The sequence below is a fragment of the Stegostoma tigrinum genome, chromosome 4 (assembly GCF_030684315.1).
Source record: "Stegostoma tigrinum isolate sSteTig4 chromosome 4, sSteTig4.hap1, whole genome shotgun sequence".
In the NCBI taxonomy this organism is placed as follows: Eukaryota; Metazoa; Chordata; class Chondrichthyes; order Orectolobiformes; family Stegostomatidae; genus Stegostoma; species Stegostoma tigrinum.
In genome coordinates, this window is record NC_081357.1 from 79,111,011 (window position 1) to 79,133,835 (window position 22,825).

The 22,825-nt window shown below is 37.9% G+C and overlaps 2 protein-coding genes across 2 annotated transcripts in view; one reads left to right on the top strand and one right to left on the bottom strand.

The window, feature by feature from the left end:
* On the top strand, positions 1-10,615 carry LOC125452235 (transcription factor Sox-7-like). Its single transcript, XM_048530406.1, has 2 exons — positions 1-346; positions 7,828-10,615. Exons 1-2 carry the CDS (start codon positions 118-120, stop codon positions 8,691-8,693), a joined length of 1,095 nt encoding a protein of 364 aa, XP_048386363.1. The 5' UTR covers positions 1-117; the 3' UTR covers positions 8,694-10,615.
* The window catches only part of c4h8orf74 (chromosome 4 C8orf74 homolog), a 26,367-nt gene continuing 13,497 nt past the window's right edge, over positions 9,956-22,825 (bottom strand). The window contains exons 3-4 of the mRNA XM_048530407.1: positions 16,755-17,158; positions 9,956-11,987 (exon numbers count right to left, since the gene is read on the bottom strand). Coding sequence (XP_048386364.1) covers positions 11,790-11,987; positions 16,755-17,158 — 602 coding nt within the window. The 3' untranslated portion in view covers positions 9,956-11,789. The remainder of the gene's footprint in view (positions 11,988-16,754; positions 17,159-22,825) is intronic.

Sequence of the window (22,825 nt, forward strand, 5' to 3'; positions counted from 1 at the left end):
AATCTTCTCACCAGGTTTAAGCATCAGCACCATTGTGATTTAATCCTACTCACATTTATATACATTTCTAAAAGTTGGGCAGGTTATTTTTTAACTGAAGTGATCTGATCCACAGCAATGGCTACAATAATGAGTGCATACTCATGGACAGAGAGTTTGGACTCTCCTGCTGGGGAAGGAAAGCCTAGGGCAGGGCTTACAGCTCACGAATCTTCAGGCAGGAACAAAGCTGCACCACGAATCCGGAGACCCATGAATGCCTTTATGGTCTGGGCTAAGGACGAGAGGAAAAATCTAGCAATCCAAAACCCTGACCTACACAATGCAGAGCTCAGCAAAATGCTGGGTAGGTATATACAAAAACCTTTTTTCAAACCTGAGTTCTAACTCTGGTTAAGATGTGTATTAAGACGAGCATATGTATACTATTTATAGGTATTCTTAATTTTTTTTCTCAGTTTGGAGTTATAAGGTTGCCTGGCATAAATACAACAAAGCCATCTTAAGTATTTAAAGGTGAACTAAATACCAATTTTATCATGAGGCAGATCTTTATTAGTCTGATCTACTTTCATACCTGAAGGTATTAGCAAAAAGCATTTACTAAATGAATGTAGACACAAATGATTCTGAAGTGACTAGATCTAACTCAGCAAAAGCTGAAAATTTCTTTTTGATAATTAAAATTTGATCTCCTACTTTGGTTTCTACAAAATAATGTCACATTTCCTAAAAACTACAGAGGTCAAATTAATTTGTGCTAAAATATATCTGAAATGTTAACATTTAACTTCTTGAAAGAACAGTTTGCATTTGAAAGAAAGAGATCATATGTAATTATCTTTTGTACAAACAAAAAGTGAAGTTATTCTAGAATCACAATATATTAAAATACATCAAAAGTGCTAAATTGTGCTGGTCTTGGCACAATATAATTGGTTAGAAAACATTATCAGAGTTTAATTTGCTCAGCAAACTTAAATAAGGGCATTATGTTGATTATTTTTAATTTCAATTATTTCAACTAAATAATTGCTACTTTCCTGAAAACAGAATCAAAACATGAAACACTGAGGTAAGCATTTTTAATATCTAGTAAACATACGTAATCAGCAAACAATGATGAACTATCTTGCGGTATTTGATGGCGAGCCACAAATTCAGTGCTCTCCAGTCCCAGGCTATATTGATGTTGAAGAGGTTTAGTTAATTAGTTAACAGAATTTGAATAATATCTTGATCATCCACTCAAATTAAACAAACATTGATATTATTTTCAAACATCTATAGCTGGTACGATATTTATAGCATATCCAAAGATTAATTTTAATTTTCGATTCATATCGTGACAACTTTCTTGGCCAATAATTTCAGACAGAGTCTAGTTCATCTCAAAGAATTAAACAGCTCAAAATATTTTTTCAAAGATTTTAATATACAAAATAGCAATGGAAAGAGATTTCTGAGGGAGGGAAAGTCTCTAACAGATGCAGAATTGAATAATAGGAAGGTTAATTTAATTTAATTTTATAAACTCAACAACTTGAACAGTTATCACTCTTCATGAAAGCACCAGAGATACTAACAAGTTAGAATGAAACTATTCCAAGGCACTTTTTCTTATAAATGATTTCACCACTTTAATATACAGGCCAATTATGCATTTTATACCTTGTTCTCCAACTATGTTGGTGATTTTATTTTATTCGTTTCATTTCTTTTGTAACATGGAAACCAGGAGCAAGAATAGACCATTGAACCCTTTGAGTTTGCTCTGCCATTCAATATGATCATGGCTGATCTCCATCTCAATGCCAAATTCCCACTTTCTCCCCATATCCTTTGATGCCTTTAAAAGATAAAGAAGTCATCTACTTCTTTCTTGAATATATTTACGTACTTGGCCTTTACTGCCTTTTGCGGTAGAGAATTCCAGTGTAGAATTTGAATTATGTTTCCTTAACTAAGTGGTTTACCCCAAAACCTGTAATTTTGTCCCCTCACTCTGGACTCCCCAAACAGGAAAAGATTTCCGTCATCTAGTCTTTACGCTCTTTTCTTTAATGTTTTGACTCTTTTTCGATCTTGGAGGAAATTTATAAAAACATTACCAAGATGGGAAATCTGTCACAATAAAGAAAGAGAAGATAGCTAGCGTTGTTTTCTTTGGAACCCGGGAAGCTGAAGAGAAATTTAATTTTAGTGTATAACATTATGACAGCCCTGGAAAGAGTTAAGAAAACATAACTATTTTCCTTAGCAGGGAGTTTAATTTGCTCAGCAAAACTTAAATAAGGGCATTATGTTGATTATTTTTAAATTCAATTATTTCAACTAAATACTTGCTACTTTCCTGAAAACAGAATCAAAACATTTAGCAGGGAAGGAAATAGCCAGTGGACATATATTTAGTGATTAGTTGAAGGATTTGAGGGGAATCAAGAATTTGTTTCTAACGGTATGGTTAGGGTCTAGAACCAACTATCTATAAAGATGGCAAAGGTAGTACCCTCATCACACGAAAAAGTCCTTTGGCTAAGAACTTGAAAATATCTGACTTACAATGGTACAGACCAAGAAATGGAAATAGAAATTAGACTGGGTGGTATTTTTTTCAGCTGGTATAGGTGTGTTAGCTGATTTCCAATGTTGTAAATTTCAATGATTTCTACCAAGATAATCTTTCCAGCTGTTTGGTAGTTCACCCAAGTAGTCATTTTATTCCTAATTGTGCAAGGATGTGACTATCAGAAGGGTTTTCAACACCAAAGTGCATCACAGTGGACAGAAGTTTGTCTTTTAAGTGGCACAGAGGCTCTGTGGTTAACACTACTGCGTCACAGCGCCAGAGCCTGGGTTTAATTCCACGTTCAGGTGACTGTGTGGAATTTGCACATTCTCCCCATGTCTGCTTGGGTTTCCTCCGGGTGCTCTGTTTCCTCCCATAGTCCAAAGATGTGCAGGTTAGGTTGACTGGCTATGCTAAATTGCCCATTGTATCCACAGATGTGTAGGTTAGCTATGATAAATGCAGTTTTACAGGGATAGCATAGCGGGATGGGTCTGGGTGGGATGCTATTCACTTGGTCGACATGGACGCGATAGGCTGAATAGCCTGCTGCCGCACTGTAGGGATTCTATGATTTTCCATAAAATCTATATTAAAACTTCTTTCTTCCAGAATCCTTTAACGATCAGGTGTAGGAACACTAATTCACAGTTACTGAGATAGATTGTGATGGTGTCCATTCACTGTTGTGGGTCAAATCAGCACAAGCCAATGACTGCATCTTGGACTGGTGTCCTGCAGATAATTTTAATCATGTCTATAATGCAGAAGCTATCTAAATATCAGAATAACATTAAAATTAATAACTGCTCATATATCCATATGTGGAAATCATAATATTTCAATGTTAATGCTCAATTTCAAATTTCCACCAATAAATATTCCCACTTTTAAACAGCTTCCTTTTAATGCAACATGAAATATACGACATTCGACAAACAGATTTTAGAATTGAAAATAAAAGAGAGTGGCATACAAATAGATAAATGTGTGTTGTTTCTGAGAGGCACAGTTCCTACAGTAGAGATAAAAATACAGGAAGGAAATTAATTGGTGATTAAACTGAGGAGGAGATGTCCAGTTATTGTCATCCATTGCAATAATAGTTGGAATCACTATGAATTATAATTAGAGGAAGAATAGAATGATTGAATGCCAGAATACATGTACTGCAAAGAAGGAAAAACCCAGGAAGAGAGACCTGGTTGCTTCAGAGTAAGTACAAATCGAGAAAAAAACCTATATTGATGAATGGTGAAGGGATCGGCACTGGCACCAACTCTACTGCATTTATAATATTTTCACTCCTTCAGTCAACAAACATTTTTCCCATGCTATCAATAAAAACATCACGGGACACATTGTGCAACTAAACAGGCCCTAAGAAAGCTTTGGGTTTCAGAATGATATTTCACAAAATTAATCAAAAGGATTGATCAGTTGCACGTACTACATTTTAAAAGACCAGCCATGATCAGCGCCTCGTTCTGGTATATTCATGAAAGAAGATTTTGGAATGTGATAAAATTACTTACCAGTACTTAATACGAGTCAATGCTTATTATCAAGAACGATATCTCTTTCCTACATTAATAATATCGGCTCAAACCTTCAAAGGTGATTCACTAATCCTTTAAACCAATTGATCTGAACATATAATTTGACAGATTATTATCCTTAATTCCAGGGATGGGTTCAGCTCAGTTTCCTCGATGGCTGGCTTGCAATGCAGAGCAATACCAACAGTGTGTGTTTAATTCTACAATGGATAAGGTTACCATGAAGGGTTCTCCTTCTGAATCTCTCCCCTCACGTGAGATATGACTCTTATGTTAAACCACCACCTGTTGTCTCTCTGAGAGAGCAGCCCTAAGGTCTGCTTAGACAACAGCTACATTATCTTGTACTTAAATTCCAGGAGAAGTGTCAACATTGTATCAGGTAAACTATAATAATAGTTTTGAATTAAATTACAGTATTGTAGTGAGGTCAGCATAGGCTTTGCGAAACAGTCTTTCTCCTGGCCCTGCTTTTTCATTGCGCAGGCAAGTTAGCAAGGTAGTGCAAAATGCAGGCATAAATATCATTATACGTCATTTGAAACTAACTATGTGACTCTGGTGGTTTTATGTCACTTTCGCCTTTGCTTGTTCCCATGTGCAAAGTGGAGTTATTGAAATTTAACCAGATATCTGGAATCTCTACTTTTCCGCATTTAGCTGTACTAAATTAGTAGGGCATTAATGGCCATGGTCAGCAGGTATCAGAAACAATCCAGTGGCAGCTTAGCAATTTCCTGTGAGATTACTCTGAAGATAAATCTTCTCAGGAACAACTGCAGATTTTGGAAATCTAAAATAGAAACAGAAAAAGTGCTAGAATCTCATCAGAAGTCAGCATCTGTGTAAAAGGCAATGACTTAACATTTGATGATGAGTTAAAGCTTTCAGGGATTGGGGTGAAGTGGACCCTTTACCAATTTGAGGTCCAAAACTTAAACCTTAATCCATTTATTCTTTTCACACCTGTTGATTTATCTACGATTCCCAACATTTTCCATTTTTGTGTAAGTTTATTCTGAACTTGTCAATTTTATGAAATTCATGAAATGGGAGCATAGCATTTAGCCCATTATAAAAAGTTATAAGAAGTCTAAACTCATCCAAGTTGTGAGAAAGAATTGCAAGAATCCAGTTGTTTCTGCAATCAATAATTCAAGCTAGGCATGATTCTGTGCTGTAACCCTTGCACCTGCCAAGCTGGGGCACATCTATGCCCACTGACAATACAGAAGAAAATATGACACTCCATAATGACTGTCTGGCACTTTTAATGTTAACATTTTAAAACTTCTCTTCAAAGGGAACATCCATCATTAGGATGATGGGGCTGTCAGATGGTTATTGCTGGAAGGTCCCAAATTGGCACTCCAGCATCAGGGATCCACCTGTCATCAATAAATGTTTGGAAACCTTGCATCTTGGCTATGCTTGCCAACATGTACTGGCACAAAGCAGGTTGAGATCCGAAAATTCTAGCCCCAAAACAAAAACAGTCATTGGCAATCTTGCCATCTGTAAACTCATTAATCAGATAGTGAAAATCGTCAGCCAGAGTCAGTTGAGGTTAGGATTGCCAGCAGGGGTCAGGCTGCATTTGATCAATCTCATAATAAGTATTCGTTAAATTATTGCAAGAAAGACTTTTGCTTCTATTAAATATTTCATCATTTAGTTAGCTGAGTGTGCTAATGAAAATCTATGAGTCAAATTTTTGTTATTCTTACATGAAGTACACATTTTCCTCAAATTTAAACATAAACCATTTTAAAAATTGTGTATCAGAGATAATGGGAACTGCAGATGCTGGAGAATTCCAAGATAATAAAATGTGAGGCTGGATGAACACAGCAGGCCAAGCAGCATCTCAGGAGCACAAAAGCTGACGTTTCGGGCCTAGACCCTTCATCAGAGAGGGGGATGGGGAGAGGGAACTGGAATATTTATTCCAGTTCCCTCTCCCCATCCCCCTCTCTGATGAAGGGTCTAGGCCCGAAACGTCAGCTTTTGTGCTCCTGAGATGCTGCTTGGCCTGCTGTGTTCATCCAGCCTCACATTTTATTATCTTAAAAATTGTGTAACATGGTTACCAGAGCAAGGACTTAGGACCATTTGGCAGAGTACTGTTGCATTCTGAGTGGAAATTCAGAATTAAGTAACCTTCAACAGCCGTTTAGTTCCTTGACAATTGGAAGAAGGGTAAGAATAATGATAGAAATAGATATATTGGTCTATTTCCTCTTACTACAGATTTTAAGTGTTTTTTTTTCACACTTCAAACCTGAGGAAAATAAGCCTGAATGTAATCAGACATTTTTCAGTATCTCACTCTTTGGCCTTTTAACCTAGGCAGTTAGTTCAACAGGCTACTTGTCAACTGAGGGAATTATTGTTGAGCTAAAAGCATCATATCTGACAGACACACAGGCTGATTTTCTTGCTTGGTCAACTGAATTGCAATCAGACAAGAGTATATATTTCTTCTTCCTCTCCTGGAAGTGCTGACACTCATCATACTCATAAGATCAACTTGGTCAGCACAGTTCAAGGAGCAAATCTTAGAAGGTCTTGTATGCCTCATTTGCCAGTGCATTTACATGCCAGATTCTTTGGAGAATTTTTATTTGGAACATGATGGGAAAACAGAGATATGAATTATACTAGCAGACACAGGATGAATGTCACAATATCTTTTACTTAGGCAGTAAAGAAACTGTCATCATTGTTTCATTTTTTTCTATTGCCTGATCATCCACAAACAAAATTAAAGGTGTGGCTTGGAATTCTACGGGAACATATATCTTGGATTTTGTTTGCTTAAGCAGAAGTTGGTGTTTTAAAATTAACAGACTTTCTACCAGCTTCACTAAATTAGTAAGGTTAAGTTTAGAATTATGTAGGGTCAATAAAAATATAAATTCAAACAGTTAATATATGCAATAATTAGAACCATGAACATGTGTTGCATGCATGTAAAGTAAAACTTTCTTGAAATATCAATAAAATTGAAAAAAATGTTGTGACGCTTGATTACGAGGACATTCACTAAACATTTTACAACCAAAGAAATGAAAACTAATTTTCAAAAACTTAATGTGAAAAGTCAAAATATTGCACTAATGAAGCCTCAGTTATTGTTCCTATCTCTATTGAGACTAGATAAAGAAACTAATCAAATTCTGTTGATGCTAAAATGTTGCTTTCCCATTTATGTCAATACAATTCATTTGTTAAGTCTAAGCCCAACTGACAATGGAGACAGGTGTGTTCAAAATGCAAGCTAGCCAACTGGTGAGTACATGCACATGAACTGTTGAAAACTAACTGGCACTTGTTTAATAACAGAATGGAGTGGCATTATGAGGTTTGTGAAAGGAAATGTGGCTGTAAATCATGACTCAGAGTGCAGGCTAACATCTAAGTCAGCATGATAATTTATTAATCTGATTTTTTTCCCTATTGTGTTTAATAAGACTAAACTGCTGCTATTGAGGTTTAATTACCTTATAGTCATAGCACTGAAGAGCAGAAACATTTTTACTATTTCAGAAGTGCTAAAGAGCAATAGCGTATGAATTTTATCCTATAAAAATATTCGTAATGGAGTGAGTGAAGCTACAAAATGATGGTGTTTAATAATTTTTTTATGGATGAATATGTTTTTGCAACTTCTAACTGAATTCATGGGATATATTTTAGGTAAATCATGGAAAGCTCTCACTCCTTCACAGAAGAGGCCTTTTGTAGAAGAAGCTGAAAGATTACGAGTCCAGCATATGCAGGATCATCCCAATTACAAATACAGGCCTCGGAGGAAAAAGCAGATCAAACGTCTCTGCAAACGTCTAGATCCAAGCTTCCTACTCACCAGCTTCCCCCATGATCAGCCTCCTGTCCGCAGTGGAAGAATGTGCAGGGGACCTCTGGAGGAGGAAGAGGATAAAGGCTATCCACCAGCCTCAAGACTTCCTGCAATCAGCAGATTCAGAGAAACACAGACAACAAACAACAGCTTTGACAACTATGGACTACCCACTCCTGAGATGTCCCCTTTAGATGTGATTGATGCTGATCACAGTTTCTTTCCACCTCAGTGTACAGAAGATTCTCCTTCTCAGCTGAATGGGGTAATGTATCATTCAAACTACAGGCGAAGCCCTATCCAATGTGGACATCTCAGTCAGATTTCAATTCCACAGAACAGATCTACCATGATGCACTCTGCAGCCAGCCAACCTCCACCACCTCCTTATTACAACCAGATCCAGCAACCGGCTCCCCAGTCCATGAATATGAGTACATCAGTTCATCTTTCTCCTCCCCATGACCACCATCACCTAGATAATCTGGAACATATCACCCAAGCTGAGCTTTTAGGAGAAGTGGACCGCAATGAGTTTGATCAATACTTGAATACCTCTAGTCATCTAAATCAAGCAGGAATGATAATTAATTCACATCTACATGATATTTGTTCACCACGAGGCACAAATTCAGACAGAAGCCTTATATCTGTATTAGCAGATGCTACTGCAGCCTATTACAATAGCTACAGTAGCTCCTAGAGCAAACAAATAGACTTGTACTTTTCTGAGTAACAACGGTATTATTTACAAAGGTATTTGTGCAAGGAAATATCCTCAGGGCAGTAAAATAGTCACACTTGTCACAAATGACAGTCCACAAAACTACTTATGTAGATAAATTCTTATGACACTTACAAAATCAAACAACTACCTGGCTTGCCAATTCTTGTGTCACCACTTCAAAAAAACTGTAGTCTTTTTATTCTTGTAAATAGGTTAAACCGTATTTAAGAAGTGATTTATAGACGATGGATTTTTAAAAACCTTTACATATACTTTCTGAATTATTTCATAAATATTGACCTTCGTCATTAGTCGTTATTTTGATTGTTTTATTGCATCTTAAGCAAACACAGAAATGTAATCGCACCTGATAAAAGGTGTACGTCTATGATTCTCTATAAATCAGTCTCAGAAGCTGCATATTTCACAGTCATGCAGTCTCACAATGTCAGTATTTACAAATATCAACAATGCTGGGAAAAAAAGAATTCCCACATTGTCATTAAAAAAAATTCACCTTCCTTCACTCCCTTACTACCTACGGTACATGACTGCAGTGGTTTTAGGAGGCTGCTCACCACCTTCTTCTCAACGCCAACTCGAGATGGTCAATAAATGCACCCACAATCCGACATGATTAAAAAAAAAAGGCTGATCTGACCTGTCTGTCACTAAAAAAAACATATTTGTTTAAAATTGGCGTATAATAAACATTATAAATTCTTATTGTTGGCTGTTGAAACCAAACTTGGCAGCCATAAAAATTTTAGATCATATAAAGTGCATTTATGTTTAATAGAAGTAAAAGCACTATTTTTGCATAGACCTAACATGGCATTTCTAATATCCAACACCAATATGGTTGACCCTCAATTGTCCTCTGGAGAATCAGGAATGGGCAATAAATTCAGGCCCTAGCTAGCGACATCCCTATCCCTTGAATGAATACAAAAAGGACAAACCATCATAATTAGGAACTTTAAATTGCCTGAAAGAAGTTGGATACTTTGAAAACTCACCAACTATTTATTATACCAAGAAATTAAAAACTTTGTATTGTATAGATAATAAAAGACTGTTGTTAAACAAATTTTAAGAAGCTCTAATGGAAGTTATTTGCATCTGGTTACTCAGAAAATGTGCTAATCTATATATGGTGTAGGTGAGAGTGATTAGTATTTGGAAATATTTGGAAACAATGTAGGCTATGCACTTTATTAACAGTTTTATTTGTCAATTGTATCGATTTATTAAGAATATGTCCAAGCATAATTAAAATAAAATGTTTTTATAACACACTTGTTTGAAATCATCCTAACATTTAGATCCTTTGTCATTACATTATAACAGCAGTTACACTTCAGAAGTACTTCAATGTCTGTAAAGTACAGTGAACAGTCCAGTGGTCATGAAAAGCATGATATCAATATAGGGTTTTATTTGTTTCTTTAACAACTATCTGTGCTCAATTATTCTTTACTACGTGCTATCTTCAATTATCAGAAAGTCTTTGTAATCCATTCAGTTTGGTAAGAAGACCTTGTTTTGATACAATAATTGATCAGCAGTAATTTTGTTCTTAAACTACATCATGTCTGATTGGCAACAGATTTTTTTTCCTGTTTTTGTAAATGTCTGTAAGAAATTTCAAAATAAAATGTTAAATCTGTAGACATGCTAGTGCTGAAACGTATCCATGCCTTGTTTAGATGTCCTATTTTACAATGTGCATAATATGCATAGTTATTACCCTGTTCCAGTTTAATGATTCACCAAATTTTACTAGCATTTGATAAAATGCATTATGCAAAACTGACATTTTTGATGCGTTCACAACTGGATTGTAATTCTGACAAAGCTACTAATAATACCAATCAGTACATTGTTTTGTTTTCAATTTGTATAGACTTCTTAAGTAAAAGTTCAATTGCAATTTAAAGTCTGTTTACTGAACTAGTTTGTACTGAAATCTGTTTGACTGATTTAGAATAAAATGAAATGCAATTGATTAACCAACCATGACCATTGTCTGTTTTTCCAAGTTTGGGAATTTGATTCTGAACTGGAGGATGTGGACAGAGCTCTGTTTCCTGCCTGATAACACTGCTTCTACTCTACATTGCCTCTCCATCAGGATGTTTGTGGTTATTTTACTACAGTCATCAGGCTGAGGAATGAACACTTGTTGATGTCAATCTGGAAAAACTCACTGAATAACATCATCTGGGACCAGTGACTCCACTAGAAAGGATTTTTTTTCTGCTATAAAATTTGAACTTTGAGTAAAGGCAGAACTTAATATTTATAATTAATTTGGCTACTAGAAGTTAATTAATATTATGAATGAAATTCTAAAAACACTGCATGTTGTGGTAAGGACAAACTTTTACAATAAATGTATATGGGTTATAAAATTACTGTTTATTAAATATCATGAAATTGAGGTTTAAGATTAATTATTTATCAGGGGCTATAATAAGATGTTAGTTATTCCAAATTATTTGAAGTGTACCCAATTCAGTAAGGTGTAAAAAAACCCATGAAACGCACGAAATATATAAGACAAGATGTAACTCATTCAAATCCCAACAATTTTTCAGAATTAAAATCCAGCATGCTGAGAAAGTTGGGTAAAGAATTCAGACAACTGGATTAAACAGAGCACAACAAGCAAAAATAAACCAGAGTAACTTCAAGACAAATTATTTGTTTTAATATAATGGAAAGTATAATTATAAAGATGTCATTTATTCTTGGCATGGTATAAATAGTACAAAAAACAGCTCAAGGCATACTTCAAATGCTCACTTTTGTTATTTGGTTAACTGGAAAAATGGTGAAAAAGATCAGCATCTATGACACGCATAATATAACCACATCATTTTCAAGTATGTAAGTATACTAATGCAAGTCAATAACCTAACAAGAAATTTCCAATAAATGTGAAAATGAATATGGCTTTGATTACTGACTTTCATTCAATGAAATAACCAGATTTTTTCATATTGTGCATAAGCTTTATTTTCTTCATAAAAATGTCACAATTAATAAAACTGCATCCTTAAAATGTTCCTATTCCTTATTACTCATTCTTTTAGTTTTACTTTCCTTTGTAAAAGATCGAGATGATTTGGAACCTGGAGGGGCTGTGATTGTCTTCTGGATTTTTAAATCTAGGATTTGAAATGCTGTTTCAATCTCTTTTTGCAGAATTTCAGAAACTACCATTATCTGTATACCATGGGCATTCTTGACAACTTTTTCCAGATTCTGAAAATGAAAAAAATCATTGTAATACATTAAGGAACAGTTCCCAAGTTAGTAAGCAAATGCTAAACTAAAAAAGTGAGAGCGAGTTAATCTTTTCAGTTAATCTGCTGGAGGTCCACAATAACGAATACCACTTCTGAGATTCTACATTTCTTGTTACACAAACTCTGGTGTACAGACATACTTTGCTCAGTCTATCAAACTGTCCAACAGTTACTGTAATTACTTAGTTTAATGTCTCTCTAATGGATGGTCAAATTGCATTATACGTCAATTTTTATACAAGCTAGAACCATGAAACTTATAATTTTTTTTTCAGATCACAAAAATAAGACCTTTAGGGATCTATTGATCTTCTGTAATATCAAGTCCATGAGCTGGATACAGAATTTGTCTGCTCTGTTGAAGGCCTGATGTAGACAGAGAAACTTTTTTTTCTTTATTCTTTCATGGGATGTGTACATCGCTAGCAAAGCCAGCACTTAACACACTGTCATTTCCTCATATTTAGACATTAATCTTGAATCTCAATTTGATACTCAATCCTGAATTGATTGGCAGTTAAGAATCATATTACTGTGGATCTGGTTGTGAAGGCCAGTTTGGGTAAGGATGGTACAATTTTCTTCCTAAAAGACATTAGTAAGCCAAATGAGTTTTGACAACAATCAGTGATCATTTCACAATCACCCTTTCTGAGATTAACTTTCAATTCCAGATTGCATTAGTTGAATTCAGATTTCATCATAGTGAAATTTCAGCACATGACCCAACACCATTTGCCTGAGCTTCTGAATTACGAGTCCAGTGCTATCGCCAATTTGCCATTCCCCCAAATATAGCAAAGTGGCAGCTTATATTCAATTTCATACTGATTTTGCCTTCTTATCTCTACTGACCTGCAGGCTGCGCATACTCCTGATTCGCTGAGGTACAGTCCATAAGTTTTCCAGACCAGAGTCATGACCAGGAAGACACAGCATTTGACAGCGTAAAGTTTTCAAAGCCAGTCATATCCAGAAGCAAATTTACAAGCCACCTTTGACTTTGAAGACAGGCCTTCAGATTGCATTCCCACAAAACAATTTAGTCCTTGTAGTTTCCACCTTTACCTGCCACTCTAATTCCAAGTATGAGTTCACCAAAAAAGTTAGCTTTACATCCATAAAACTGTTTTCTTCAACTTGTCTTTAATCTTTGAAACTGTAAGTTATTTATTATAGAAGGGGAGAAGGGCTTCATTTTCTGTCCGTACGAAATCACTTTAAAGGTGAAAATTCAGCAAGAAGGGAATGAGGAGGGAAAAATAATCAAGTAAAAATTCATATTAGCTTCATGAAATGTGTGAGAAACTCTGCAGGCAGAACAGTCCTGCCCTCTATTGTTAAAGTTGCTAAGTGCAACAAGTTTTGTTTTTAAAAATTAAAGTTGAAACCTACAGGTTATGCTTTGTGCTATTATTAAATGAATATTTGATCTACTCACCAAATCCAGAATTATGGCCTGGATTATAGCCTAGTCAGAATGACTCCTTTTAAAAATTGCACACAAGTCCCAGTTTCCTGATTCCCAACTCCATTCCTGGGACTTATACACCCAAAACACCCAACCTGAGTAGAGCCACTGAGATATTCAGCATGGAAACAGACCCCAAGGTTCCAACTCATCCATGCTGGCTAGATTTCCTGAACTAAACTAGTACCATTTGCCTGCATTTGGCTATGTCCCTCCAATCTTTCCTATTCATGAACCTGTCCAAATGTCTCTTAAAGTTGTAGCTACACTTGCATCTGCCATTTTTCTGGCAGTTAATTCTATACACGAACCACACTCTCAGTGAAAATATTGCCCTCAGGTCCCTCTTAAATCTTTCTCATGGCACCTTAAAATTATGCTGTCTAGTTTAAATTCCCTTACCCTTGGGAAAAAAAACCCATGCTATTCGCCTTATCTATGACCTCATAAAATTTTATAAACCTCAGAGCTCCAATATGTCTTAATCTTAGGCAAATTTCTTGGAGTCAGGCCAGCTTTTTAAAGAATTATCGCTCACAGCTCTTAAAGGTATTATGAATGCTGGTCTGGTTGACAGAATTTTTTAAAAGCTGAATTCAAAAGCTCCTCATCATGTCTCCTATTCCTGGCTACATCTACTCACCCACTACCCATATCTCTCCCACCATGCTGTGCCTCCCCATCCACCAATGGCCCATTGTGTCATGCCCATTGAACAACGACATATTGCATTATACCTATGCACCTGATAATTACTAAAAGATATCAAAAAAAGGCTTCTTAAGGATTTATTCATGCATTATTTCCACTATCTTAGAAAAGTCTTTTTACTACAGAGGAATTAAAAATGTAATCATCCAGACCCTTTAAAGTGTTGATAGTAGAGGCTACACAGCTTCAAACCACTAAAACCTGTATTTTAAAAAATTGTGCAATTGGCAGCAGAGGTTGAAGATGTCAGTCAAGCAAACTTAGAATCACAGAATCCCTGCAGTGCAGAAAGAAGCCATTCAGCCTATTGATTCTCACTGACCCTCTGAAGAGCATCCTACCCAGACTCTCACCCCATCCTTGCACCACATTTACCATAGCTAACCAAATTAGCCTGCACATACCTAGTCACTACAGATCAGATCACCATGGCCAATACACCTAATCTGCGCATCTTTCGACTGTGGGAAGAAACCTGAGGGCCTAGAGGAAACGCAGGCTGACACAGAGAGAATGTACAAACTAAACGGGAGGCACAGTGGTTAAGTGGTTAGCACTGCTGCCCCTCAGCACCAGGGATCCAGGTTTGATTCCACTCTCGGGCGACTGTCTGTGTGGAGTTTGTACATTCTCCCTGGGTCTGTGTGGGTTTCCTCCCACGGTCCAAAGATGTGCAGGCTAGGTGAACTGGTCATGTAAAATTGCCCATAGTGTTTAGGGATTTGTAGATTAGGCCTGTTTATAAGGGAATGGGTCTGGTTGGAATGCTCTGTGGACCTGTTGGGCTGAAGGACCTGTTTACACACTGTAGGGATTCAATGATCCACACAGGCAGCCACCTGAGGTTGGAATCAAACCTGGGTCCCTGGCACTGTGAGGCAGCAATCCTAACCACTGAGCCACCGTGCTACCCACAGCAGCACTTTTTCAAGTTTTGCAAGGGGTTCATGTTTTCAACAAAGAATTCAATTTCTGGTCTCCTAGCCAAATCTCAACTTGGGCCCTTAGGCAAAATTAAGCAATGGTTGAAGGTGGTGATGCAGTGGAGAGTCATAGAGTCTTTCAGAACAGAAACAGACCAGTCCATGCTGACCATAGTCCAAAACTAAACAAGTCTCACCTACCTGCACTTGGACCATATTCCTCCAAACATTTTCTATTCATGTACTTATCTAAATATCTTTTAAATGCTGTAACTGTGCCCATATTCATCAGTTTCTCTGAAAGTTCATTCGACACATGAACTTCTCTCTATGGAAAAAAAAGTGCCCCTTGAACTTTTTTCTAAAATCTTTCTCCTCTCACCTTAAAAACATCAGTCGGCTATGTCATTGAAGTTTGAACTTGTTTTCTTCAACAATTTACATCAAGGCTGCTAAACCTCATGCAGCGTATCTATGTTTTTGGACCTGCATTCCTGGTCTTTTCATCTGCAGTTAGTTCACTCTACTGCCTCCAAGACTTTTGATTGGAGGGCTTGCTGTCCTCTGCATACATGATGGTTCACTTTCTCTTCATGAACTGCAACAAGATCTTCTGTCAGAGATACTTGGTGCATGTTCTCGCACATATTGAGCCATTCCTCAAGGTATCACAGCTTAGGAATCAGTCTGCAATGGCTTTGACAACTTCTTGCAGGCACAATGCACCTCCCCTCTAGAAGAAGCAGATTGGTTTTGAGTAGCACCAACCACTCATGCTATTGGAGTCTTTGCTGAGTTATGCAGCCAAACAACAGCACTGATGCTGCTGTTTCTATGTAATAATCATTTCAAATATGTGCTGGTACAAATTTAATACACAATACAAAGAACAAGCATGGGGCAATTGCATATTGTGATTACGACCGCAGTTTTTAGGAGCTACTTTAACCTCCCTATTGGATGTGAAAAGAATTCGACCTTAAAATATTTGACATTTTTAATCTTCTGAATAAACACTGCAGGTGTGTTATGTCCCTACTTGAAGTACATTAAGGTCACATTTACACTGCGTTACAGTGTCAACACAAAACCAATGTATAAAAGTGACAGTCAGGGTCCAGGTAGACTGAGACAGCTTTAACAGTTTACTTGGATCTGATCCTGAGTGAAGCCTATTTGCTGACACACTGCCTTTACGGATCCCACACTACCATGACTTGGAACCACGTTGTTGTTCCTTCGTGATTGCCAAGTTCAAAACTCGGAACTCCCTTTGTACTGGTTAACTGCAGGAGTCTGTGCAGCCCAAGAACTGCCATGGTTCAAGATGGCAGCTCACTGACACCTTCTCAATGAAAATTAGGGATGGGCAATACATGCGAGCCCAGCCAGAAAAGTCCACATACTCTGAATAAATTTTAAAAAGGCTTATCTGTTTCTGCTGGAAGCTTACCCAACACTACTGTATGTTGCCCACCATAATAACTTAGCCTCAGCTGAAGTCCTTTGTTTTACTTCCCCAAAAGATTGCCTCATGGAAAGATGTGTGACACAGTACATTAAAACAGGAAAAAGGAGGAATGTGTGACAGGTTAAAAGAAAGCTGGAGCTCACTTACCTCTCTTTCAATCACTTCTTTATCTTGAAATTTGAGATCTTCATAAAATTTCTCTAGTTCTTGTTCACTTTTCAGTTGCATGTTCTCACGGAAAGCTGACATATCAGCCTGCAACTGAGCTTCAGTCTTACTGAGTTCAGTCATGTGCTGCTGATGCTTCCAAAGCTCAGCATCGATTCCATCTTTCATAGGTGGTATTTCTGGAGGTATGTGGACCTCGAGGTTATGCATGATTTGATCAATCTCTCTGGCTTCACACAGTACAAATTGGTAGAGACGATAATGTCTAAAGAAGGTTCCAAATAAATAATTGACTAATTGTTGGAGGTGACCAGGATTCAGTTTATGTTGGTATTCGTTGCATTTATCTCTCAGTTTACGAAGGGCCTCTTGCATAGTTGTTCCTGAAAAAAATGAAATACCTTATCTCAATGTCTTTGGGACGACAGTTGTGAAGGAAACAGAAATAAAGGACGGTAACAAAAATATAGGATGGAAATTAAAAAGCAACATAGAGGGAAAAGACCTGAGCAGGTTTTTGAATCCGTGGACCAGTTATGGAATAGATTAGTGCTGACTTTGCTATACAGAACCTGCAGACTGTGGATTTTTTAGAAACCATGGGTTTCCAAAACTACCTATGGCAGAAGTGTCTTCAAGCAGATTTGAGCAAGTTGCAAGTTATGAGGATTCAGGAACAGTTGCAAAATACCCACATATGATTAAAGTTCCTTCAGCCCTCGTCAGAGAAGCTGTTCACTCAACATAAAGTGAGAAGAAATGAGGTAAAAACAAGGTATATGAGTGAACCATCAACGGTGAAGAAGGACTTAGATCTAGGTGGTGTATAGTTTTCAAATCAGCATAATCCTAAATCTTCCAAGTTACTCCTTCCAGATGACTCCCTGAGAAAGATTTGTGACACTCACATAAACAGATTCAAAAGCAGGTATTTGCTATGGATTAAAAGACTTCTTTGATTTTTGATCACTTTTTCAAACTTGAAATTTGAGATCTATTATAGTGCTGCCAGACTTAGCCACTGCCAGCTAATGGTTGAGATAGAGAGTTGCCACCGATATTCCTTCCTATACCGGTCATAAGAACCATTTGGTTAACAATAGTGAATGAAGAACCGCTACTGATTCTTAACAAGAGGCACTTGTAACAATAAGTTATTCCTTGTTAACAATATGTACACGCTACATTGGTTACACATTACATCACTAGATAGCCATGCCTCATGGTGCAACTGCGCAAGAGTAGTACTGCTTGCTGTGGGCGCTAAATGCACCTTTTTACAGTTCTCTCTTTCCAGCTTGGTTCTTTCTGGCATTAGTTTAAATTTTCTTTTCTTGCCTGAAGAGATTCTTAATTGTATTCATGGCGCTCTGAAACCGTTGGTTCTCAGCCCAGACTAATTTGCGACTGTGCTACAGATCTTACTTTTCTAAGGACGCTGTAAGTACCAACTGCGACTAGGTATTTACACTCTAACTAGCCCGCAACATCTTCCTATGAACTTTGGGATGAAGATTTTAATCTGGAGTACTACTCGGACCTGCTGTTCCTTCCTCGAGTTCTGCTCTGCTTGTCTGCTCAAGTTTCTACATGCACTGAGTGTCTGAGTATTTGTAAAACCATTTGTATTTTTAGTAGTAAATTCACTAATCTTCTGAAAATGTTTTCTCCCAAGTTGAATGGAGTTTTCACTTGTTACCTTGAGGCACGTAAGCAACTAATTCACTACTATTAACATAGTACCAAGCTCTGATGTTGTAGACTTGTTTGCCAAGTCGGTGTGTTTGGTTGCAGACGTTTTGTCATCCTGCTAGGTAACATTGTCAATGCACCTCCGGTGAAGCATTGATGTTCTGTCCCGCTTATTATTTATATGCCTCAGTTTGCTGGGGTGGTTGGCATCACTCCCGGTTCTGTTTTTCAGTGGTTTGTATATCGGGTCTAGTTCAATGTGTTTGTTGATGGAGTTCTGGCTAGAACGCCAGGCCTCCAGGAATTGCTTGGCATGTCTCTGTTTTGGCTTAAGCTGTTATGGATGTGTTGTCCCAGTCGAATTCACGTCCTTCTTTGACCTTGCCTATTGAGACCAGTAAGAATTGGTCATGTCTCTTGGTGGCTAGTTGGTTTTCAAATTTTTGGCAAAGATCTGTAGCTCGGGTTGTAGAACATAGAACATAGAACAGTACAGCACAGAACAGGCCCTTCAGCCCACAATGTTGTGCCGACCATTGATCCTCATGTATGCACCCTCAAATTTCTGTGACCATATACATGTCCAGCAGTCTCTTAAATGACCCCAATGACCTTGCTTCCACAACTGCTGCTGGCAACGCATTCCATGCTCTCACAACTCTCTGCGTAAAGAACCTGCCTCTGACATCCCCTCGATACTTTCCACCAACCAGCTTAAAACTATGACCCCTCGTGCTAGCCATTTCTGCCCTGGGAAATAGTCTCTGGCTATCAACTCTATCTATGCCTCTCATTATCTTGTATTCCTCAATTAGGTCCCCTCTCCTCCTCTTTTTCTCCAATGAAAAGAGACCGAGCTCAGTCAACCTCTCTTCATAAGATAAGCCCTCCAGTCCAGGCAGCATCCTGGTAAACCTCCTCTGAACCCTCTCCAAAGCATCCACATCTTTCCTATAATAGGGCCCAGAACTGGACGCAGTATTCCAAGTGCGGTCTAACCAAAGTTTTATAGAGCTGCGACAAGATCTCACGACTCTTAAACTCAATCCCCCTGTTAATGAAAGCCAAAACACCATATGCTTTCTTAACAACCCTGTCCACTTGGGTGGCCATTTTAAGGGATCTATGTATCTGCACACCAAGATCCCTCTGTTCCTCCACGCTGCCAAGAATCCTATCCTTAATCCTGTACTCAGCTTTCAAATTCGACCTTCCAAAATGCATCACCTCGCATTTATCCAGGTTGAACTCCATCTGCCACCTCTCAGCCCATCTCTGCATCCTGTCAATGTCCCGCTGCAGCCTACAACAGCCCTCTACACTGTCAACAACACCTCCGACCTTTGTGTCGTCTGCAAACTTGCTGATCCATCCTTCAATCCCCTCATCCAAGTCATTAATAAAAATTACAAACAGTAGAGGCCCAAGGACAGAGCCCTGTGGAACCCCACTCACCACTGACTTCCAGGCAGAATATTTTCCTTCTACTACCACTCGCTGTCTTCTGTTGGCCAGCCAATTCTGTATCCAAGCAGCTAAGTTCCCCTGTATCCCATTCCTCCTGACCTTCTGAATGAGCCTACCATGGGGAACCTTATCAAATGCCTTACTGAAGTCCATATACACCACATCCACAGCTCGACCCTCATCAACTTTTCCAGTCACATCCTCAAAAAACTCGATAAAGTTTGTAAGGCATGACCTACCCCTCACAAAGCCGTGTTGACTGTATTTGATCAAGCCATGCTCTTCCAGATGGTCATAAATCTTATCCCTCAGAATCCTTTCTAACACCTTGCAGACGACAGATGTGAGACTTACCAGTCTATAATTGCCGGGGATTTCCCTATTTCCTTTCTTGAAGAGAGGAATTACATTTGCCTCTCTCCAGTCCAGGGTTGTGGATGAGGTTGTTGACTTGCTTGCTGGACAATATAAATTCCAAGTGGAGTAGAATAACATCGCTTCATTTAAGGCTGTACTCATGATGTCATCTAATGTGGTGACAAAACGTCTGGACAAAAACAAGCCAGCTCGGAAAGCAAGTCAACAACCTCATATTTGGTGTTCATGTATCCTTATTGTCAATTTTCTTCCAGTTTGGCCTATATAATGTTTCTCACAGTCCTTGCATAGTAGTTAGTATATTACGTTAGTTTTATTGGTTGTGGGTAAGGGATCCTTTGACGTTCAACAGTAGCTGTCACACAGTGGTTGTCAGTTTGCGGGCTACCTTGATGCCTGGGGTTCTGAATAGTTGTGTGATCATCTCTGATATGTCTCTGATTTATGGTAGGGTGAACAGTGTGTCTGGCCATATTGTGTCTTCTTGTGTGGTCTGTCACAGAGGTAACGACAGATTGCGCCATGCAACAAGAAGATACAACACAGTCAGACAGAAATGTAATGGACCCCATACTCACAACCAATAAGACGAATATACAAATACAAATACAATAATATAATATATCAATATAACATACAAAATACCATGCAAGGACTGTGAGAAACATACAACTGGAAAAAAACTGATAGTAAGGATACGCGAACACTAACTAGCCACCAAGAGACACAAGCAATTCTCACTGGTCTCAGTATGCACGGACAAAGAAACACACAAATTCGACTGGGACAACACATTCATTGTAGCACAAGCCAAACAGAGACATGCCAGGGAATTCCTGGAGGCCTAGCATTCCAACCTGAACTCCAAAATCAATACAAACTATTGAAAAACAGAACCAAAAGTGATGCTGACCACCCCAGAGGCGCACTGATGATGTTACCTAGCGCGGTGACGAAACATCTGCAGTCAAACATACCAGCTCAGTGAGCAAGTCTATAAACTCATCCACAACCCAAGCTACAAATCTTCTCAAAAACTTTAACCCAGGCATTACCAGCTAATGGTTGCTTGCTGCCACTATTTTTCTACTTCTTTAAATAAACAAGAAAGATTAAGACAAACCAAAATAGGGTACTGTAAGAAAACAATCAAAGTTTAAACTTAAAAATGACCAAATTAATTTTTTTAACATGCTGGTGCAATTTAAAAATAGCAAGTTCTGTTAAACTGTACAGGGCATTAGTGCGGCAGCACCTGGAATACTGTGTACCATTTTCACCCTTCTATTGAAGAAAATGATACATGGCATTGGAGGCTGTTCATAAGAGATTCAAGAGTCTCACTACTGGAATGAAGGTGTTGACAGTACTTCAAATGCAATGAACTTATACAATGACCACAATTATCAAATGCCTCCTGAAAATCCAAAAATCATTATCAACTCTGTTGTTATATTTTCAAAGATCTCTGCCAAACATCATTTCCCTTTCAAAAAAACCTGACTAACTACATTTGATTGTGTTAAGCTTTTCTAACTGTCCTGTTATTTCTTTCTTAATAATAAACTTTTGTATTTTCCCAACAACAGATATTAGGCTAATTGATCTAGAGTTTCCTGTCTTCTGTGTCCCCCACTTCTTGAGTAGGAGTAGTATGGTGTAGAGAATGAACCATTAGTGAGTGTTAACAAGAGGCACTTATTTTCACAAGATGTAATTTATTGTTTGACAATAATAGGTACAAATTACATTGGATAATTGCACATAATGTGTGAAGTTCTGCTACACTATCCTGAGGACTAGATTGCCCTGGAGAGGGCAGAGAGGAGATTCACCAGGATGTTAGATGGAATGAAAAGTCTCAGTTATGAGGAGGTACTGGATAGACTGGGTTAGTTTTCTTGGAGCAGGGGATGTTCAGAGAAGATCCGATTGAGGTACATAAAATTATGAGAGGCATAGACAGAGTAGATCAGGAGAATCTTTGCTCCATTGCAGACATGACTAAGACCAGAGGAAGTAAGTTTAAGGTGAGGAAAAAGTGGTTTAGAAGAGATCTGAGAAAAAAATCTTTTCACCCATGGTTGATATATAGAACATGGTACCCAAGAGAGTTGTGGAGACAGGTACTCACAACATTTAAGAAGCACTGGAATGAGTATTTGAAATGTAGAAACATAGTAGGCTTCATATAAATGGGATTTGAGTAATTTAGTGTTTTTTTTGATCGGCTTAGACATGGTGCAAGAGGAGGAGGGCAAATGTTGTATGACGACGACAACTGTCAGGAGCCAGGCAATCCCCACCCAAGACTGGATGGCATCAGATTGAGTGGAGCTTAATTTCATCTCCAACATTATCACCTTCAGAACCTGATACAAGAAGATCCTCAAACTTTCTCCAGTCTCCACTTTACTGTTTCGTGAAAGCTGAAATGCTGATTTCTAACTAAACTTTAGCTTCACTGAAATTAGTCACGTTTTACTAACATTTCAAGTCCATCATCTATTCCA

Bases quoted from the DNA above. Each gene is read 5' to 3' on its own strand.
- LOC125452235 (XM_048530406.1), top strand. From the start codon at position 118: ATGGCTACAATAATGAGTGCATACTCATGGACAGAGAGTTTGGACTCT. The intron at 347-7,827 runs GTAGGTATATAC...GATATATTTTAG, and splicing joins AGAGCTCAGCAAAATGCTGG to GTAAATCATGGAAAGCTCTC.